This window comes from Varanus komodoensis, unplaced genomic scaffold (assembly GCF_004798865.1).
Source record: "Varanus komodoensis strain SLA01 unplaced genomic scaffold, ASM479886v1 scaffold89, whole genome shotgun sequence".
NCBI lineage: Eukaryota > Metazoa > Chordata > Lepidosauria > Squamata > Varanidae > Varanus > Varanus komodoensis.
The window spans coordinates 1,051,483-1,074,524 of NW_025336587.1; the positions used below are offsets into that span (position 1 = coordinate 1,051,483).

Genomic DNA, 23,042 nt, shown 5'->3' on the forward strand with positions numbered 1-23,042 from the left:
ACCTCTCAAAAAAAGAAAAAATAGTTTGCTTGCCCTTCCAAGAAAATGAGAGGCCTGTTGTGTGTGCAAAAGGATTTTCCAAGAATGGTTTGTTTGTCTGCATCTCTATGTTGCCCCATAACTCAAAGGTTCTCTGGGCAGCTTACAGTGCTAGACTAGCATAAAAACATAAATAAGTTACAATAAAAGTTAGTAATTAGATAACATCTGGTTTAGTGTGTGCACTTTCTCTCTTGGGATATATACTTGAAAGGGGGCAGGCAGGCAGGCTTCAAACCCCTCCAATTGCTCTTCTTTTACCCCTTAAACTGCTCTGGTTCTATGTGACTCTGAAATCCCTCCTCCCATAAGGCTACTTGAGTAGATAGGGCCACCCAAGTTATGTGCCTTTCACACTTAATTCTCCTCCCTCCCTTCCCTTGTGGTTTTTGCTGAGCTGTGCTTCCAAGCACCACAATGACAGCCCATTGTGTGGTTGCCACCCCGCCCACCAAAGTCCTCAACAAAACTCCAAAGGTGTCCATGAGCTAAGAGAGGTTGCCCAGACCTGCCCTAAAGCTCTTTGGCTATCCAATTCTTGGCTTTTGTTTGTGTGAACACATCCTGAAGCTTTGGATAAAAGATGGGGGGGGGGACCTATAACCCCTTCACTGCTAGGATAATTAATTTAATTTAAATTAGCTTTTTAAACAGCTTTAGGATTGACCCTGATCCAGAAGGCTTTCTAACACAGGCCTCTTCCAGGGTCCTCTCCTTCAACCTGAACCAGCTTCTACATTAAAGGAAAAGGAAAATCATGAGGTGTGCTCTAAAAGAGTCGCCCTACAACCCCCATTCCTCCCTGTCCCACAGCACCCTCCTTAAAGCTCAGGGGTCACTTTGCTGCCATCTTCTGACAGATGAACAATTTCCCACTGGTGGACTGAGAATCAGCCACAGGGAGAGCAAGCCCCAGGCAGCTCATTCGTCAGTGAGCACTTTACTGCAGCCACAAAGCGCATGCCACCCCTGGCCCTATAAATCAGGTGGTTAGTGAGGCAGAGAAAGGAGAGATCGCAGCAACTCAGATACCTCTGGATTCAGTTGGATCAGGAGCCAGCACTTTCCCTTCTAAATGAGAAGCCTCAAACTCCACTCAGGGGACCTGCCTGGGTAATCGCCCACAGCAAGCTAACTGATTAGCCAAACAGGGAGACGCCTGCAAGCCTCAGCAGCAGCAGAATCAACCTGTGAAATTTATTCTGTGGAATAATGGAGGGGTTTGTTTTGCTTTTCCAAAGGAGTGGGGGGGGGGGAATTAGCAAAGGTCTGTCTCCTTGTTAAAACTGCCCTCAATGCTGAATTTAGCGAATTGAAGGCTCTGTGCTACACACACCAGTCTCAGCAACGTAATTCCACAGTTCAGACATAAGTGCTAAATTGCTTCATTTATTCTGCTTGTAGTACTGGGAATTTTTCACAAGCTTGCATTTTAGGAAAACAGGCAGAATCCAATCCAAATGGGAAGCCAGGAGGCAAACACCTGCACAATGGGCCCCACAGAAGGAGCAGCAGCTACACCTGCAGGGATTAGTTGACTGCACACATTCGGATGGCACAGGGCCGCCCTGACGCTCCTGACTTGCTGGTGCATGGTGCCCCCCAACAGCCAGAAGAGGTGCCTGCAGCCTGCACTGTATTCCGCTCTGGCAACACAAGTGCAGCTGGCCAGGGGGTGGCACTGCAACTCATCAGGAGAGACTGAGAGTTCCTTTGGAGGAATGGGGAGCAGAAGCCGAGGCAGTTCACATGGGGTGCCTTCCCCAGCTGCATCGGTTGTGCTGCAATGGCCAACTTGGCCGGGGAAGCACACAAGAATCCAGCCACTGTTGACTCTACCTGGGGTTGTTCACATTCAGAATGGGGCTGGCTGACTTGCCAAGCTGCTGCCTGGGGGGGCGGGGGGGCAGGGGAGATGTTTGTCCCCAAGTGAAGTAGCCAAAGGGACTGAAACTGGCTTGTGCCAGCCTCCAAACTCAGGCTCAGCTGCTCATCCCTGAAGGGATTAACAAGTTGCCCTTGGCTACTCAAAAGCCTTTCAGTCCAGTGGCTGCCCAGTTCTATCTTCTCTTGGAGCAACAACAAGCTTCTGCTTTGACTAAGCCTCTGGCTTGTCATATCTGACAACCCCATGCACAAAGTTTGTGCTTTTTAAATACTGTATGTATTTATGTATTGGATTTATATCCCTCCCTTTTCTTTTTTTAAAGAACTCAAAGCAGCTTACATCATTCTCCTTCTCTTTGTTGGCCATCTGATCACCAAAACAACTCTGTGAGGTTCACTGGGCTGAGAGTCTGTGATTGGCCCAAGTCCCCGAGTTGGCTCCCTGGCTAAGCAGGGACTATCATTCGAGTGCCAGTCCCTAGCTCTTCACCACTACAGTTGTGAAAATAAACAGCATTTATATTGGCTTGCATTGTTAAAGGAAAATACAATGGCAGCATTCACACACTTTAAGAAGCAATCCTGCAGGATTCATCATGGTTCATTTTTTTAAACCATGTTCTACCTGACAGATAATTAAGTGGTTCCAATCCTCCCAGTCCTCACTGGTCCAGACACAAACTTGGCTGGCAGGAGCAGCTCCTGCAGTTAGAAACAGAGTCAGAAGGGGCTTCCCAGGGCATCTAGTCTGACCTCGGGCTCCAGCTGGCTTTGCTCATGAGATGCCTAGCATGACATGCCTTTCCAGAGGACTCTGTGACAGCTGCATATCAGGACTGTGAAAGCCATGATTCTGGTCTCAGGCCACACAACAAGCCATAGTTGTACAGAAAAAACATACAGCATCATTTTTTTCTAAAGACCAAACATACCAAGGTGAAATATCCTGACTAGGTTCAGACAACATGAAAGACAAGCAAAGATTAAAAAAAAACTTCAGCATGGCTTGTTGCATAGTCTGAACTCAGCTAATGTCTGATTAACATTTCCACAGAACAATAAAGACGAGATGCAAGGCAGAGTCTCTGCCCATCAAGATCAACCCGAGGTAGATTTCAAGAAAGTGTGTGATTGCTGCGTCTAAGATCCCAGGACTGAGCATGTTTAGCAGTCATGTGAAATTCTTCCGCATTTTCCCCTCTGCCGCAGACTGACACATTCCAGAACAAAATGGAATAGGCTGGCCCTATTCTGCTACTTGTGTGTCCGAAAACAGAGCAGGAATCAGAGTTCCATACATCCCTTCTACAGGTATCCACAGCCCTCCTGCCTACCAATCAACACTCAAATGAGTTTCTGCAAACCCTCCAAGCCTGTAGGGCCCAGGCATGCAGGGATTTTCGGCTACAACTCTGGTCAGCCTCAGGCAACACGGCGAAGGATCAGGAACTCAGGAAGTCGTCGTCCAAAACATCTGCAAGACACCAGATTAGGGAGGAGCTACTGTGCACCATTCTCAGAACAGGGCAAATGAGTGTGACTCAGGGACCTGAATCCTCCCTTAAGGAAAGGAAAATTTGTCTGGACTAGGGCCGAGGTATACAGTCTTTCTAGCATCATTGATCTGTCCTGAAGATGCTCACTTAAAGGGAATATAGGAAAGGGGGAAGGTATCTAGTGCAATGACTCAAAGGTCTAAAAAGACAACAGCAGGGGGCACCTACTCCATGGCTTCCTGAGAAGGGGCAACCTACAAGTAAATACCTGAACACAGCCTGCCAAACGTATCATTTCTGTGCTTAGTAATGGAGGAGGGTATACAGAATAGAGTGGGCCAGGTGTGGCTCAGAGAACTCCAGCTGCTGACTCCCCTACCCTGCAAACTCAAGTCCCAGGTGTCACTTTCCCCACAAGGTTGTTACAAGAAAGCAAAGCATTAGAAGCTACCAGGGGTGGTATTGCAACCCATCGGCTGCACGGCCTCAAGATCACCCTTAAAACCAGCTGGCCTGCTTTTGAAATGGGGCATGCATTCCTCTTGGAGATGAAGATGCTCAAACAGGGAACAGTAAGGAAAGTTTATCAAAGAGGTTGGGGAGATGGGAAAGAAAACAGGAAGAAATGAATACTACTTGCACGTGGCACATAAAAATGGGAGTCAAGCAATGCAAGAAGGGAACTGACCCTATTCTGTATTGAGATAGATAATTTTAAGGCTTCTTAGGAGCAAATGGGAGATAAAAATGAAGTGCTGAAAATGTAAGACTGAGGTAGTACAGATGCTATCATCTCCCGGAGCCTGCAACTATTAATGTAATAGGAAATATAAGAAATTGCTTGCATCCGCCAATTTCCAGTCAAGGTTTGCCAAAGAAATAGAAAGTCTGACATCTGGGTGACTGGGCAAGGGGGAGGGACGCAACGCTAAAGAGCATCTGCGAGAAAATTGCTGCCCTGGCTAATGCATCCTTAAGAGGGAGGCAGAGGTGCCTCAGAGAGCCTTCGAAATACCTGCTGTGGAGGGGTGGGTTCTGCACAACCAGACACACCTTCTTCCCCAGGAACTGTCCCTTTGAAATGCCAGCAAACACAGAGCACCCTGGCCTACATGTGGCTTTCCTGTGCCTTGTATGCATCATGGGAACCAGCTGTCAGTGTCATCCCATGAAGGAAGTGTCCAGTGCTCATTACTCACAAACTCCAAACCCAGAGCAGAGTTTTATTATGCAAGTATAGGGACTCAGGCGATCTGGGTTCTAGTTCCCACTCAGTCATGGAGCTTATTGGATGACTTTGAGCACATCACAGACTCTCAACCCAGCCTACCTCACAGGGCTGTTGTTGGGGGGATACGACTGAAAGGACGAGAAGGCAGGGCAGAATTATGATACATAAATAACTCAGACTGAATACAGCAGACACAGTGATGCTACAGAAAAGCCCTTGGCCATGATGAGCCCCCAAGGACTGGGAGAGCTTGCACCTGTCAGCTCTTTTCTTTCTAGGCTAAACGAAAACTGGAAAGTGCGCAGGCCCCGAGTGGCAACTAAAGAGCTGATAGATCAACCTAGAACACTGCCAGGGAGGGAAAGATCTGAATAAAGTCCCTTCAACTCTTCTGATCCACCTGGAGAATGCAGAAGAGGGCTACCAACTGCTCACCTATAGATCAGATTTGGCCCCTTGGGCTATCAGTTGCCTATGCTGGCATATCACTTGATTCTATCAATACCTCAAAGGCTGTCGCAAAGAGGAAGGTCAAGATCTCTTCTTGTGTGTCCTTCTTGCTGTAGGTCACGTAATAATCAGTTCAAGCTGCGGCAACCCAGATTCAGGCTGGACATCAGGAAAAGCTTCCTCACTGTCAGAGCAATATGGCAGTGGGACCAGCTGCCTGGAGAGGTGGGGGGCTCTCCCACACTGGAGACATTCAAGACAAAACTGGACAGCCATCTGAGTAGGAGGGTGTGACTTGGTGTCCTGCAACAGCAGGGGGTTGGACCTGAGGGCCTTCTTGGCCCCTTGCAGCTCTACTCTTCTGTGATTCCATGATTCTAGGAAGCCCAAAAGAAGAGCATGTTGTCACTTAAATCTGAGCCAAAGACTATTTTTTTAAAGGCATGGGACACATTCTGCATTACATAAATTCATGGAAAAATCTACTGTCAAACGCACCTGCACAGAAGATCATTCAAACTTTCAACTCCCAAGTCTTGCTGATTTCAGTTCAGTCTAAGCAGACCTTTTGCATCTAAAAAGGAAGATTCTGCAGATATACTTGGCATCAAATCCTTGTCTGAAAGGTTGTCATCCTAAAACACATCAGGACCTTGAATAGTCTCACTGAGGAATGGCACATGCCTCATATACAGTTTCAGATTGCATAGATGCCCCTGGAATGAAGCTAAGTTGAACCTGGTGTGAGAACCAAGATGGGGGGGATAACAGAACAAGCTAAGTGGACAGTGAATAGGAGGAAAAAAACATGATTTCAAGATTTAAAACAAAGACAACACAAAAAGCAGCAAGAAAGGAAAGCTCCTCCAAGTGGAAGAAAATGGATAGTGCAGGAAGACAAGCAGCAGCATTCTCAACACTAGGAGAATGGAGGCATTATCGCTGATCAAGAGGCTCAATAATGAGCAAGGAACAGGTGGATTCAAAGCAATGCAAAAACAAAATCAAGCAGAGAGTTGTTGCCTCTTCCTTACAAAACCAGCCTTGGCTGTGCATGAAAGAAACTGGTGGCACAGCTCCTGTTGCTGCAAACCATAAGGGTTGGGCCGGGGCAGCAGTTCTAAGGGCTCGAAGCAGAAACAGCTGGGCTGGCAAGTTGGGACAGAGAGTTGTGCTCAGCAGGAGCCAGTGCAGAGGAACCATGAATAACGTCTCCAGGTAGAGGAGAGAAGCTTCACTACAAGCCAGTTCACAAACCACTAGGCTGAGGAAGTGTTTGTTCCTCAGGTGGCTGGTTCCTTGCAGGGACCCAGCCTCTCGCCTGACATTCATGATTCAGCTTCTTGAGTCCAGAACTCTCAAGGCAGCACACTCAGTCTGGATGTGATGTTGTGGAATGTGTTCTGAAATGCCAATGTTCTCAGCTCCCCATACCCTCACAGCTAACACCACCAATAACTTCTGCCTCTTCCCAAAAAAAAGAAATGCAGGTAAACTCACTAGTACTACATGCAACACAGCTCAAATTGAGCTTCCGTTCAATTCTCCCCACTGACAAGCTTAAGCAAACTTCAAAAGCTCTTTCTTAGAACTAAAGAGAGATCCAGAAAGAAGTTTACACTCACTGGACCAGCTTTATTTAATTCATATCCTCCGACTGCCTACTGGAGTGACTATCCATCCACACATAGGCTGTACTCAAGACATATGTGTGCACAGAGCACTGAAAAGAGAACACACACTCACAATTGGCTGGCCCTTGGCGGTGTCTGGAAAGATGGCTTACATGGGCAAATGTCTGCCTTCTGGCCCAAATTTCCTATTTGGCTGCCACCACAGAGACATGCAAAACCACCTCCTCCCTTGCCTCACACACGCACATGCAAATTAGACTCAATAATTGCCTGTGGAAACAAAGTGTTTGGCCAATAAATATTGCTCATATTTTGTCCGTAATGCCTGGTTTGTTCATCTTCTTATTGCCCTTTATATTGTTAAATGAGTCTCATTTTACGGGAACTTCTATACATTTTGCTGGAACTAAAAGCAGCAGGCAGTGATTTGCCCACAGACATCAAACTAAGGTCACATCAAGAACTCTACCTGCGAAAGTCCTCTGGCAAGTGAGCCGGCTACATTTTACCCCCTCTATTTCCATGGAACTCTGCTTCCTGCAGTTCTGCAAAAGATGCTGGCATCTCTAAGGAAATTCTTAGCACCTAATATACTACTGTCCTTAGGGGGCAAAAAGCAGGAAGAACTGCTACAGCAAAACCATTTAAGTTTGTATTCTCCCACACACACATGCATATGCTCCATTAAATCCGAGTGTTTTAGAAGACCTACTTACGAATTCTCTGAGGCACAGCCTGCCTGTGTTCCCAGCAGCAAACTTTGCACCTTTAAACCTAACTGCTGAAGAGCCCATTTTCTGTTAATGCCGATACTTGTCCAGCAATTACGGTGCAACTCGCTTCTAATGAGTGGATCATTAAACTCCCCTTGCGTGTACTTGAGAAGTGTAGGCAAATCGGGCCCTGCCATAGTTAGCAGCACCATCAGCCCAGTGAGTTATTCATGCTGTTTGCTTTAGGCTTCTGTGATCACTCAATTGTGGGTAACTCAAGAACACACTGGTAAAAGCTGCACGGATTATTGGTAGGCGGTGATATGTCAAAAGGCTGCCTAATAGATTTCTGGGTGTTTGAAAGACATAGCAGGGCCCCCACCCCCACCTTCTCCTGTTCCACTGGGGAATGGGAGAATGGAAATATATATATATATATATATATATATATATATATATATATATGCGCGCAATGATATGAATTTAACAAACTTGAAACTCATTTTACTGCTTCGTGGATATGAGTGCATTTGTGCATAACTTAAACATAGAAACCCTGCTGTCTGGCATATTAAGGACTATAAATGGTTTTGTTTCAGTAAAATAATAAGTTATAAAATATAACCAAGTGTTAACGAGTTAGAGCTGCTACACACTCTGGAATTCCAGGCACATCTGTATCATTGCCAATTGAGGAAGTCTGAAAATGTATTTCAAAACTGAAGAGAAGCTGGTGTCACTGCAAATAACTAAAGATTTTATTATCCAGACTTGGGCAGTTTGAAAACCTCATGATGGTTGTGCAGAAACAGAAGGATACTTTGCACTCCTATGCACAATTAACTGACTGTGTGCTTAGAAGACTTGGGAGCATTCCCTTCTGTGAAGAAATGCAGAGGATTGGTCTGCAAGAGACCGCAGCAACGTGGGTTCCTTGCATCTCTGCAAATAAAGAAGGCTGGCTGCTTTACCTTTTGAATGTATATCTTACCCTGTCCCACAAAATAATATACCCTTAAAACTAAGAGCATCACTCAGTTTTTCTAATCAAAACCAGCACATGGAATTCTTATTCTTAACTTCCTTCATTGAGGATTTCAGTGCAGGGAAGCCTTGACTAAATTAAAGTAAGCTTTTACAGGCCAAATTCTTTTCATATTGGAGGTGAGTTGGTGAGCTGTGTGCAAATATCTCAGCTTCTTCCATGAGATGCAGAAGACGGTGGGTCTGAGGCAAGCAAGAGCATTGGAAGCAGTGTTTTGCCAAGGCCCAGCCACTACTGAGCAAGTAAAAGCAAAAGGTGCCAGTCAGACTTGTGGGGTAGCATTCCTGAACTGGAGGACTGAGGCTGGCTAGTCTTCTGCAATGTGTGAAATGTGCAGTTCTTCAACACTTGGTCCTAGGAGTGCTGCTTAGGGGTTAGGTGGTGATGCTCATTCCACTGGCAAAGGATTAACTCAGAATCTCATCTTTAAGTGGCTGTGCCACAACTCTGTGAAAAGAGCTTTAAAAGATTTCCACTTGCCCTTCCAAAAGAGAAGATATGCAATAAGGCGCCTTCCCACTGCAATATCCCCAATTTCCCCCAGTGCGGCAATTTTCAGTTCACTTACCACATCACACAAATAAGCCTTCAAATCTTCTAGGGAAGAGATAACCCTGCTGAAGAGCAAATAGGGCAGAATGGTAAAATAGCATGATGGATTCCTCATCTGTAAGTGAGACTGGAGTGGAGAATTGAAACCCACCAAACACACAGCATCATTTTCCCATGTTCCCTTCAACAGGGTGGAAGCAAAAAAGCTACATGGCAGACTGGAGCCCTCCCCCATCACAACTAGGAATCTTGTTCAAAAATACGAATGGGGTGGAAATATTGCTTCCCAGTGGTGGCCCCCCAGAACAGAATTTCCCGTGCCTAGAGAAGTGCAAATGACCTACAGAATGTGGGTGAAGCCTCTCTTGACTGAGTTGGCTTTGCAGAGCCTGGGACAAGGAATATGGGTCAGTTTCCATTTGCCTGCTCAGGCTCTGCACTGCTAGACTGGACAGCTAGTTGGTGGCATGGCTACAAGCCCTGGGGGAGTTGCTGCTTCAGGAGAACTGGGGACATCCAGGAGCTGGCCAAGGACCCAGGCAAGTGGTATGGCCCTCCGTGTCCTATGGCTGGGAAAGAGGCATCTGAGCATGCTGCCTGAAGTAGTGCATTCCCTCAGAGCTGCTTGCAGAACTCAAGGTTTCCCACACCCGCAACTCTTACCCAGAAGAGACCCTTGGTCTGAAAAGGGGTGAACTGTGACTGGAGCCTATCAACAAGCTGTTTTTTGGAAAGCATTATGCATCCCCCTCAGCCAGCTCCCACCAGCTGGTACTTTCCAGATGCATTGGACTGGGACTCCCATCGGCCAAGCTGGCTGGCTGATCCAACACACGTGCTGGAGGAGGAAAGGGCACACTGGCCTTTCTATGAATCTGGACAACTGCAGGCACCAAACGCCAGCAGAGGCCAGGCCCTCGCCAGGCATGTAGATCCAGAAGAAGCCCTGAGAAGAAGAGCACTAAATGAGCCAACCCTTCCTAGTAGATGCACCAGACTGGTCGATAAGTATGTAACATATGGCAGTGTAGAAAAGGAAGCCTGCAGAGGGGAGAGCGTCCACTTATAAAAACAAAGAAAAGAAGCGAAAAGCGGGGGTGTCTCCCTTCTGTTCTCCAACTTGCAGCTCCCCAGAGCAGCTCAGAAACTCTCCCCATCGGTGCTTGTTCAGTAATTTCACGCTACAGCGCTCGACATTGTAAGCATGGAGCTGCAATCTAAAGACGCCACTTCCCAAATGTCACTTGTTTGTGAACACATGGCTAAGCCCAAAATTGCTTTTAATATTAGAGCAGTTGCCCGCTAGCACTGCCGTAGTTAAGACTCTTGTCAGAATTTCCAGGACAAACTGCCATTTTCTAGGGTTGACAACGACGAGCAGAGAGGCGTTGGGCAGGCTGCAAAGCAGTGAGTCTGGCCACAGCATCAGGGCCCATGCTTCCCCATGAGAAAACTGGTGTGGGTAGGTGGCAATGAATGAACACACACAACTAATCTACTCAGACCTTGTTTCAGATATGGGCCTCCACATCGCTTCGAGATAGTCTTGGGGTTCTTGTTTCTGCTATATGCACAAGCTTCATGTCTGCCAGTAAGTCTCCAAGGACGGATCACAGAGAAAACCTTTCACATCCCCACCCACACTTGGCCAAATTGAAAATGGAAGCAAGCTTGACTCACATTCCCAGAAAAGAGTTACTTGTGCATTGTGTACTAGCCATAAGCTCTTGAAAACCACCATACCTCTGTGCGGGGGGGAATAGGCAAGTGTACACAAGTATGCACATACAAGAAAACCAACAGACCAGAGATTTTACATGCCTAAAAAGACACCCTGCACTTTGTAAAACACACATTGCATGCATTGTGGTAAATTCTCCACCTTTTCCTGTTCAAAGATTATCTTCAGCTAGCAGAATTCTGGGATGGAAATGGTATTGCAAAGGTGACTCCCACTGGGAACTTCTGGCTCTGAGGAGTGCCATCTATGAATATGACGTGTGGCAGCCCCCCTGCACTTCCCTCCTCCCAGACAATAGGTTCGTGTGTCATAGATCCCACCCTGGATAGGTTTGTCTAATTTGCATTTCACAGGTAGGACTCAAAACTCCCTGCACAACTGGTGTCCAAACCTCGACTCCTTATTTGCCTTCTTGCTAGAGGAAGTCAGATCACCTGGTGAATTTACTCTGCTGAAATATCACTGTGCATGTAAGAGGGAGGGCTGCTGGCTTCCACAGAGGACCAAGAACTCATTTTATGGACAGCTGCAGAACTGGAAAATACATCCAAGAAGAAAGAATCTATGGACATGTGGGACCGCAGGTCCAGTCCTCCAACAGCAGGTGCAACTTCCCACATTTGACCAATGGAACAGAAAGTGACCCCCACCGTCAGCAGATCCAGGAAGTGTCAACCTTGACAGGCTGAAGTGATCAATGCCCCTCGTGCTGCACGTGGCGCATCCTTGCCTGATGGAGTTCCCATCCAGCAGCTGCACATCTCCATCAAGTTATGTCAACGTGAAGGGAAGCTGATGGCAAGATTTATTTCTGTGGACTTTCCACAGCAGATGGAAGGCACAGCTCAGAAAGTAGACTGGGTATTGCATGCTGGTGTCCCGTAAACTGGGAGCACAGACCTCGCCTACCCCAGCACCCATTCCATCCCCTTCCCCTCTTTGCCTTGAGGGTGATTTAGCAGTAGCCACTGCTAACCATCGTTTCCACTGTCCAAGTTCCCCATCTGAAACAGGATTTGGAACCAGAGTTTGAAGTGGGCCTGTGAGCGTCGGGGAGGACCGAGACAGCTTTTACCAGGGTGCTGATGCAAAGGGTGCAGCAGAGGCTGCTGGCCAGGATCTACTCAGAGCAGCACCAGGAAACTGGCCCCAGGCAGAGAAGAAGGAAGCAGGTGGGCATAACCCTTGCTCCCACGGCTCCAAGCCCTGGCTTGCAGGGGACTCGGCACTTCTCCAAGCAGCCCCCCAGGCCTTCAGTGGCAGAGCCAGCCAAACACAGCAGTACAACACAGAGCCTTACCTGGGTAGCCATCTTCCCATAGTCAATCCATCGCAGTGTGGCAAAGTTGGTGGACTCAGCACAGTTGAACCCATGGTTGAATCCTGCATGGTAGCCATAAGGGAAAGTAATCATGAATTCCCCAGCTTCTTGGGTGATCTGAAAGCAAGGGAAGGATGAAAAGAATGCATCACTGTCAAGTTGGCAGGAAACAGAGGTACAGTCAAGGCAGGATAGCCATTTTATTGACAGACTGACAGACCGACCGACCGACACAGTAAATTTTGCCCACAAAGTTCTCATGACTGCAAGCTAATCACACGTAGCAGCAATCAACAGTCACGCATAAGCCAATGCGCAAACATGAAGCTAGGCCCAAAATCCTTCCCCATGTTTCCGGGGCCAGGGGTCACCTGCTTAAAGACATTCTGCAAACCCTAAGATTATAAACTACAGAAGCTGAGCCATCTCCTGGGGTGAGGAATGGTGTGGCTTTGAGGGGTTCCAAACTTTATCTGGCATAGCCAATGTCCCATTGTCCTCAGCGTGCCTGACAAGCCCCTGCCTGTCTTCCAACTCTGGGGCTGCACTGAGAGATGAAAAATTGCCCCTGAAGTTGCACAACAACCCTGCCCTCCTCATCCCCAGGGCTGGAAGGAAAATAGTTTTTGCTGGTGCTTCACAGGACAAATGTGACAAGCTGCCACAAGCAACGCCATGCTAGCAGGCTCTGTTGGTAGCAGCACCCATCCTGCCAGGCACAGTTTGACAGGCAAAAGGCACACTGAGCTCTGAGCACCTCTACAAGATAAAGCTGATACAGAGTGTTTTCCTGATTCATTTGAGGCTGTGGCATGACAGTTTCCATTGCACATAATGCTCTTATCTGCTTTTATTTTGGTTTCTACAGGTTTTGTATTGTATGCATGCATATGAATAAATCCAGAACACTTAAGCCATTCGTGTACTGTTTAGAGATCATTAAGTAGCAGAAAATAACAGTCTTTCAAACACTACCATGTGGAAAAGTTGGTGAGAGCTTTTTCAACTCCTGCCTCCATTCTCAAGAGTCACACTTAGAGCTGAGGACTGTGCTTGACTTTGTGAATAGACCCAGCCAAGGTCAGTGACAAAGGGAGGGGAAGGTTTGTGGCAGCCACAGTGTTTTCCCTGGCTACCAGCCATGGCCAGCCAAAACTGTTAGCCCTCTTTCCCAGGACCTCTGCTAGTTTTCTGGGTATGGCACTAGGAACTCACAATGCAAGTGCTGCCTGGGTCTGGTCTGAGCTGATGTGTACAACAGGCCAGATTCTGGGAAAGCACTGTAGATTCAATTACCCACAAAGGCCTTCACAACAGTAATCCTACTTTCAGCTTTCTGTGCATTTCACAATTATGTGTTTTTTTTTTCTTCCATCTAAATCACTCCCTGCTTCACTTAAATTACACAGGCGAGACAGCTAAATCAGAAGTACCAAAGAGGGAAACGAGAGTGGGACAAACATCCACAGAATTAGATTAGAGAAGCATGTTGCTGAGCACCGATTTCGTATCTCACACATTTTCAACCACACTGGATTTACACACCACTGAGAACAGGAACCTGCCTCTCTTGCTGCTAAAGATGTCAACAGATGAAAGCAGACTGAGTGGGGGACGGACAGACCATTATTTATTGTTTAACTAGGCAACTGAGGTCTTCAAAAATCTGGCTTTGCATAACCCAGAGAGAAAGAAAGTTTGCTTTCTCCCTTATTTCTCTGGGGGAAGGGTACGTCTACAGTAGAGAAAGTGAACTGCAAAACAGAACATAGAAACAGAGTGAGTCAGAAGGGGCCTCCCGGGCCATCTAGTCTGACCTCCGGCACCAGCCGGCTCCGCTCACGACATGCCCACCATGTGGACGTCCAGCCTATCCTTGAACACCCGCACCAACTGGGCCTCAAATCTTACCTGCCAGCCACAGGTATGAGGAAAGCAGCTCTCCATCCCTCCCACCTCCCTTTTAATGGTGGAAAAAGCTCTTTCCCTGGCCCCAACTGTCTGGCTCCACTTGAACCTGTTCATAAATCAAGGCAAAGCTGCAGATGGTTAAGTTAAGCAGACAGAGAGATTATGCTCCTGTCAGAAAATCTACATCCCCGAGCCTGCATCCTGAGCCCCACCGTGTCCATCCTTTCCCACATCACTGCTGTCAACATTATCCCGTCAATAAATTAGAAAGTGCTCCAGCTGATGGATAGACCTGGGTGGAAAAGTAATAACTATTGAGAAAAAGCCAGAGCCAGCTGCCACTCACAGCGAAAAGACCCGAATTTACTGACTTCTGCAAGGCCTTCACAGAATAAATGGAGAAATCAATAGCGGATTACGGAAATACACATTTTTAATTATTAAAAGGCTTGGGTATTGATCAGGTTTCTTTCGAGAAGTAAATACCATTACTAAGATTTATAAATGCCCAGGTGTTTGTCCAGCTTGAAGCCTGCCAGGAATGTCGATGAAGGAATTCCAGACTGCCTTTCCTGAGGAAGGCGGCAACGCGCACCCTGGAAATGGCAGCTGCTTTCCGCCGGGGTCTGAGAGCCTTCCAGCCTCAACCTCCCCACTGGGTGTCAAGAGCTCCCAGCCAGGAGGGAAGCTGCAGGAAAGTGACCACCATTCTGCGGGAGGCCCACACTTTCCCTGAGATGCCCACAGCATCTTAATGTCCACTTCAGAAGTGGGGAGTGCTGCTTTCACAGCTTCACCAGCCTTCTCCAGTCCCCCTCCTCACACCACCCATGCTTTTAAATGGAACTCCATGGCAGTTCCACAGAGTTGATGAGGATGAGAGGTTCTGCGAGGGTCCCTCCTACATTCTGCACGAAGGCTGCAACCTGGCTGACATTTACTTGTTCTGACAAATCTTGTGCCGGGGAAAAGCAGCGCCAACATAGGGCGCAGAACACCCTCCCTGGCATGCGGTGAGTCAAAGTTCCTATTTTCATACTCTCCCCCACTGTGAACCATCCTCCTTCCAGGATGGTTTATGCCACCTACTCACTCAGGCAGAGATTCAGAGGGCTCTAAAACATCCTTTTTATTTCAAAAGGAATGGAGACAGCAGCTAAGAGCTTGCAGTCAGTACAAAGGCAGCGGCAGTTCAGGGATGTCTACAGCAAGCGTCTCTACACAGAAAGCTAAAGCCATTTCTACCTTCTACCAGCAAATTCATTATAGACCAGAAGGATCGACAGCCTGCTACACATACACTGCTCACATCTGCTACCTATATTCCAGCACCTACGAGCGATCTTAAGCATGAAGAGTTCAAAGGGGGCAAACAAGACAGCAGACTGGAGGGGAAAGCCAAGGAGTGTCCCCAAGTAGGACTGTGGACCTGCCTCCAATTCTTCCTCTGCAGAAGATGAAAGGCCAGGGAAGAGAAGGGGAAACAAACATTCGGATACCAGCCCATACTCCTTTGGGAGAAGTGAAGGAAACAGCAGAGCAAGAAAAAAGGGAGCAGAAAAGCATTACCATTACTGAACCTTTGATTTTTTCCCCATTCTCTTAATTATAAGACAGTGAACATGAAGGCAATTCCATTTTGACCTCCCAACTATCTTCTCATGGAGCTTGCAATGATCTGAATCTGGCCATGGCCATGAATTTTAAAAAAAGTCTTCTTGGACCATGAGTTCAATTCTAATTACAAGTCTAACAGGCTTAACCAATGGTTGCCAAGCAACACAACACAGATTGTCTCAGTTTCCAGCCCAGGCTTGGTATCTAGATGGCTTTGGTGGGCCTAACAGATGGTCTGTGTCAGGAAAAAGAGGAGGGGTAACCCTGCTAGTTCTCCTAGACCTCTGGTGGGCCCCTGATACCATCTATGATGGAACAGCCACCTCAGCAATGGGTCCAGGACACTGTGCTTCCTTGAGTCTTCTGGCCTATGAGAATCTTGCTGTGGTGTCCCAAAGCCACCCCCACCCCCCATTTTATCATCCGGGTCAGCCTTCCCAAACCTTGTGTCTTCCAGACATGTTTGGACTGCAACACGCAGAATTCCCTGTCAACGGCCCTGCTGGATGGGAATTCTGGGACTTGAGGGCTAAATGCCACTGAAGGCATTTGGCAGGTTGGGAAGGCTGATCTAGGCAGTGCTGCTAGGGCAGATCATTAGTGAGTCAACACATATTGCTTCTCTTTGCCATTCCAGCTGGGGGAACAGAACCAGTGTCCAGAATCAGGATTGATTCAGACAAGATGAATGGCACCACTGGAGGATAGTTTGTCTCTCCTCAGAGGCAGTGTCCTGCTATCACAGGTAGGAACGGGCTTCTCCTGAAGGATCAAGTTATGCTGCCTAAGGGGTGGGGGTGATTAGACAGGACTGTGCACAATGCAGCAATTCCACCTGCGCAGAGGATGCACAGCCGCACCTATTCACACACTCTCTGAGCTACTGAAATAGACTGCACGAGGGACCAGCCTTCGGAAACTGCCTGCATGCCAGTTGGTGCAAAAGGCAGCAACTGGATGAAGGACAAGAAATGGATGCATGCGGCCCATCTTTAGTTTACACACAGCTGCTCTGCCCCCTTTCTGTCTCCACATATAACAAAAACTTATTTAATTTTTAGGAGCTGGGTATCAGAAGGACTGCCTTCTAGGCCCTTCCCCTAATCCATTACCCACCAGTGGCAATACAAGGTGGCACCCAGAGCGGGAACTTGGGGGACTAGACAGCCAAGCCCTGGGAGGACAGTCAGATGCCAAGTCTAAAAACTTTTAGCACCAGGTTTATTTTGACTTCGGTTATCCTACACTGGTATTTGGATTCCATGTTACTGATTCCTGTTAATTGTATGTGTGGGTTTTTAAAACATTGCCATTCTGGTGACAGCAGTGGGAATTTGAGTCAAGGCTTTGGGGGTCAGGGTTCCTCTCCCCCCACTGGTTCACTGTTCACACATGTTTCTCTTGGGCAAGACTCTGTGGTCCTCCACTGGGAATGGGCACTTAAGTGAGCCTTGACAACTGAGAGAGAAGGATGCTCTGCTTGGAAAAGAGTGGCTGTGATTCCACATGCTCACGTACCTGCAAACGCGTGAGACCCCCTGTACCAACATGGCGAGTTCATTTTTCAACACCACAAATGATCTCGCCTCACATTTCATTCGTTATTGCCTTTCAAGGAGGAAAAATGAGGCAGCCTCTGGAGCAGCAAATTGAATGAATCCAGTCCTGACAGGAGCTGGGGTATTTTATTTGCATGCAGACAGTCATTCCGTCCCAAAGATGTGCGGGTCTCTCCCATTGATGAGGCCTTGAGGTGCAGAACTGGGTCAGCTGTGACCAAGCAGAAGAGTCCATGAACTACACCACAAGGCCAAGGAATAACGCACATGGGCAGCCGACCCTCAAATGGCAACACTGTCAGGGCAACGACTCCACCAGTAGCTTTTGTTAACTGGGCTTCATCGCTGGTCCCCCCGCCTTCCAGTACTGTCCTCCAGGTTTTAACTGGATACCTGCAGACTCCTGGGAAGGTGCTTCTCTTGTGAAGGACCAAGTCACAAATACAGTGTGGAAGTCCACAATCCATGCATGCTTAGCACCCATCCTGTGAGAACCAAATCCACCACTTGCCTCCCTACAATTATCAGCAATGCCTGACGGGGGCCTGCTGGCACTTCCGTCTGCCCCTCAGCATTGCCTGCTCAAAGCAAGCCAGAGGCGGTGCTTACCTCCCCCGATTCCAACATACACTCACACACTAACTGAACACTCCTTTTCAATCATTATGGCTTTTCAAGTGGCTCACCATAACAAAACTAGGTTTATGGATGTGTACCTAGAAGTACAACTGTATCAAAGCTGCTTCCCACAGCCAGGACTTTAATCCTAGCTCCAAAACCTATTTTTGGGAGAAAGATTCATGCTATAAACAGATAGTGTTTAACATAACAGTGCATGAGAGAATTAAGCAGTCGGCTCATTGTGCTGCCTGTCTTTCCCATACATGGGCCAACTTTCTCTGAAAAACTGCAGCAGGTCCCATGAAAAAGCTGTCTTTACATACCCGGTCAAAGGGAATGCTGTATTTCTTCAAGATTGAGGGTGAAATTAGAGTCATCTTGTGACGGAGGAAGGCATCACAACCTTGAGAGCTCCCAGGGAAAAATCCTGCAAAAGGATCCAGGAGAAAAAAGAAAAGGCAATTACCACCACAGATGGATAATATTCCAGGAGATCCATACATCCCTGTTGACTACTCAGAACAAGTGGCAAACAACCTCATACCTATCCTTCTTCCAGTGACCACCGTGTGTCAAGCCCTGAAAACAAGTAGGGAAAACTACAAAGGCCCCTGAAGCTCAAACAAGGCTCAGTGGAGAATGAAGGCACAACAAGGGCATATATGTTAAGACACAATGCAACATAGAAAGCTCCCACCCTCAAAACTCAAGAAAAAACTGTTTGCAAATACGCCCAAATTGATGACAACTGGCTGACTAGATGAATTAGCAGGCAACCTCACAAATTTCTATACAGAAAGATGGAGACAGGATCGCTTTGCTTAGAAAACTCTCCAGGAGAGCTAAATTTGTCCTAATTTATGCAAATAACAGTGTGGTGGTAGGATGGCTTCTAGACAGTATATCCCAGCTCTTCCTTAACAAGTATCTTTTGCATGTTTCAAATATCAACTCCCAGCAGCTCAAGGCTGCATGCCTAATGGTCAGGAATTCTAGGAGCTGATGTCTCAAATTGTCTGAAGGTCAGCAGGCTGGGGAAGGCTGAAATAGAGGCTGCACAGGGGAGCACAGCATGGATAGCTGGTCCAATGCAAAAGTAGCATCAACACTGCCTCTCTTTCACCCTTGTCCTTTATAATCCACTTCCCGCCCCCAGCTGCAGCCCAAACTAAGGGGGCAAGAGAGACAAGAAACAAGCTGTTAGCATCCAGCAGCAAGACCAATCCAGAAACATGGCTACATTCTGCCTACTGGGAACCCCAAGGCACAGACACGTAAGCCAAGTGTGTTTGCCAAGGGAGGGAGATCTGGCCATCAAAATGTTGGTCCTATGCTGGGAAATTAACAGAAGCAGATATAAATCTGCCTGCTACAGACAATCCAAGATTCCATTTTGAGGACCTTCAGCACTTACAGAGTGTCAAGCACTTGGCTTTTCTTCCATAAAGTAATGTATTGTACAGCCATTTGTGGCCATTTAAGCGTCTAGGGTTTCCCAAACAACCCGTGTAGCTCAGGGTATAAGCCTTCATCCATTTTGTGTATAAAAATATCCTAGCATGTAAAACCTACAACCTGACACCATCCAAGTAGGACCTTTACAAATCAGCCCGCTCAAAGCATGCACATCTGCATGCAAGCATGCTTCCTTTTGCTTCCGTCATGATCCAATGTTTATCTTGAAATGTTTCCAAAAGCAGGAAGTCTGATGGGGGGGGGGTCCCTCCTATCACATGCCTATTGTGTGTGTGCTCCTTTGATTCCCTCATGCTTGAAACCTGCATTGTTTTCAACAGAAACACAGATTTTGACAACAATTTTATTCATTACAGTATTGGTGGAACTAACAAATTAATTCTAGTAAGCCCAATACATTCTGTTCTTTGTAGCATTAGTTCTATTTGTTAACTATTCCAATGCATTTGTTGAGTTATACATGATAATAAACCAGGCAAGGTGCCAAAATGAAGTCTAGTTCTCCCCACCGAGCACAGAGAGCGATTTTATCTGTGACATGGGAGCTTGTACAGACACAATGGGCCCACTTGAATGGGCCAAATCATTCCCAACAATTGCTTTGAAGACTGCACAGCTTCAGTGGCTGGTCCACTCTCTCCACAGCAGCTTTTCATACCTTGCATGGCCAGCTCCAGGAGCATTCTCAACCAGCAGAAGGCTTTGCTCTCCGTCGTATTCCACAGGGCGCACATACTGCCCTGAAGACTTGTCCTCTGAATGCATCTTGAATATGAAAGAAACACTGCCATATTTCTGAAGACCACCTCAGTTGGGAGAACACTGCCATTCTGACTTCTGCAGCGATGATCAGAACTGCATGGGCTGAAATGTGCTCCTGAAACCCTCTCTGGTCATGTCTCTCCAAATAAATATTCCCAATTCTGTGTGTTCCAGGAACCGTATTTTTCCAAGACTTGAAAAATGTTGTTTGGATATGGAAACCTCCAAAATGGCGATTAAAATGAAGACAGGCCAATTCTCTAGTCACAGGCTCAGACTGTCAGTGAGTTTGCTTTTCCCCCCAAATGCCACTCCTTGCCCACATTGGTGCATCTTTCACCTGAAATGCCACCAATTTCATCCAAGACATGTCAACCATCTTGATACTTGCATCCTTTGGGAAGGATACAACCTGCAAGAAGGGAGGCGGGTAGCGTGACCTACTGTACCTTCTGCATGCAAGTGACAGATACTCAAGGCCAACTTGGCCTGCTCTGCTCCTCCCACTGCTCCCACGCTGGGAAAGCAGAGGAGCAGCATGATGGAGGGAGGTATCCTCTGGAGAAGCCCCAGATGAAGACCCAGTGACACCATCTAGTCCATGGTAGGAACCTGGGGGGGCAATCCAGAACCAAGAGCCAAAGGGGAACCTGGCTCCTGAGCCTGAAGTTGAGCCAACATCGCCCCTTTCCTTCATGTGGCTTCGTATCCTGGTTACCAGGATCAAACACACCACTTATATTAATATGGAAGAGAACTGAATATTCACTTATTCAATTATTTTTCATCCTCAGCATATTGTGGACATTTTACTAATCTGAAAAATGTCCACATCATATTTTTTTTCAACCTAGTTTTTCAACCAGTGTATCTCAGTTGCCAAAAGCAAATGCTTGTAGCCAGTTGTGGTTCAAGAAGAAACTTTTCACAAGCTGTGCAAAGTTGTACTTGCTAAGGGAAAAAAGACCTGTTTCAGGTTTCTCAACAGTGTTGCAGCTGACACAATGACCTTCCCACATTCAATCATGCCACCCGGGCATGCTTTGCTGGCTTCCTTCTTCCATTAGTAAATGCATAAAATACATCCCGAGAGAATGATTTAATCTTCCTAATCATTCCTTCCTTTCCTTGGACCAGGCGCTGCAGCAACAGATATAATGGACAGCTTCGCCTTAGTCTGGAGCATTTGCCTCTCCTTCAGCAGAACACACCTGGGGGGCAGAGCATGGCGGGGTCTGTCAGCATTCGTGCACAGCAAAAGCCACATCCTTTACACAAACACCCAGTCTTTCCAACGTGATGACTGTCTCCACAGCATGCTAAGGATTTCACCTTCAGATGGATGGAATGAGCGTTCCTGCCACACAGGTGCATTTAACCCTCCTCTGCCATTTGGAATTATCATTCTGCTGCTGGGGTCTCTAGAGGGAAATACAGAAACAATTTGATTTCCAAATGACTCCCAGTTTTACTTAAATTCACCATGGAGGAGTAAGCCTCTTCATGAAAATTCAGGAATGCACTCCATTTGGGAGAAGGAACCAGAAAGCAAAGCACAGCAAAAACCTAAAATCCAAAGGTGAAATACAGGGTCCATATTAAATAATGACAAGGGTCCAATGTACCCAACTACTTCATTGGATTCTTCTCCTTTTTCCACTCCAAAAGAACAGTATAAATAAGCAGTCAATGTTCCATGTTTGCACCATTAAGTCATAAACCAAGCTAAAAAAGAATTAAGACCCCAGCAGATTAACTCTTCAACAGATTTTATCCTAAGCACCACAGAGATCTATCTAAAGTCCTGACATGGTTGCAACTTAATTTATTTCAATGGGTCTTAACTTTATGTGAGCCTTAAAGTTGATTTTACCCTTCTAATTTATTTTGCAAGCAAAAATATTTTGTCATCATGTGCCCTCAAGTCATCTCTGACTCTGGACAGACCAATGAATGACCGCCCCCACCCCCCGCCGCAAAGGGCCTGTCTTTCATTGCCCTGTTCATAGCCATGTACACCTGAGGCTGTGGCTCTTCTATGCAATTCATCCAACTCATAACTGGTCTTTCTGTTCATCTTCTGCTTTGACACTCCCTAGCATGGTGGTCTTCTCTAAGGAGCCTTTCCTTCTCATGAATGGCCAAATTATGACCGCCTCAGTTTTAGCATTTTTGCTTCCAGGGAAACTTCTGACTTGGCTTGATCTAGGACCCACTTGTTCATCTGTAAGTCCAGGGTACTGACAAAGTTCTCCTCCTGCAGCATGTTTCAAATGCATCCATTTCTTCTTGTCAGCTTTCTTCACTGTGCACCTTCTGCACCCATACAAAGTGACTGGGAATGCACAGTACGGATGATCTTGGCCTTGTAAAATGTCCTTATACTTCATGTCTCTTCTAGTGCCTTCAGTGCTGCCCTACCAAGTCTCAGTCTTCTTCAAATACCTTGACTGCAGGCTCTGTTTTAACTGATGGGTGAGTAGGCATGCAAAGTCTTTCACAATAAAGAAATTCTCCTCTGGTACTCTTCAAATTATATAAGCTCAAAAAATATAATTAATGATAAGGAATATGATGGCCAGTTTTATAGTTTGATAATATTCTGGGGACAAAGGGACTCAATTAACATAACTGTTCAGTGGTTTCATGTTTTTCCTATTCATTTCTATAGTGGTGAGTTAGAACAGAGAATGTGCCATTTTTAGCTCTTGTCCTTGGTGAAGACAACACACTGAGAGACTGGCTCCGGTCCATTACAAGAACCGAAGCTTGCATGCTCCCTCTTTTCTGCTCTGCAGTTGTGAGGAAATCAAAAGCTTCCTCTTTGGAGTCTTACAGTTTTGTCTGAAATCAAACAGATTATCAGGGTTTCTTTAACTTGCAGTTCCCAAGATCTCACAACACAGCAAACTGTGCTTAATTCTGAAGCACCATGTGATCTCCTCCTCGCAAGTACACAAGAGCTGGAGAGTAGAGTGTAAGTGTGC

The 23,042-nt window shown here is 46.8% G+C and overlaps 1 protein-coding gene across 8 annotated transcripts in view; it reads right to left on the reverse strand.

Annotated features, from left to right (window-relative positions):
* KDM4B (lysine demethylase 4B) overlaps positions 1–23,042 on the reverse strand; it is a 163,758-nt gene that overhangs the window by 68,066 nt on the left and 72,650 nt on the right. For 6 of the 8 annotated variants that reach the window (XM_044417508.1, XM_044417509.1, XM_044417510.1 and 3 more), the window contains exons 7-8: positions 18,141–18,244; positions 12,089–12,226 (exon numbers count right to left, since the gene is read on the reverse strand). In XM_044417508.1, coding sequence (XP_044273443.1) covers positions 12,089–12,226; positions 18,141–18,244 — 242 coding nt within the window. Of the gene's footprint in view, positions 1–5,505; positions 5,739–9,063; positions 9,113–12,088; positions 12,227–18,140; positions 18,245–23,042 lie in introns of those variants that run through there. The other 2 variants (XM_044417512.1, XM_044417513.1) reach the window with 2 other exon arrangements.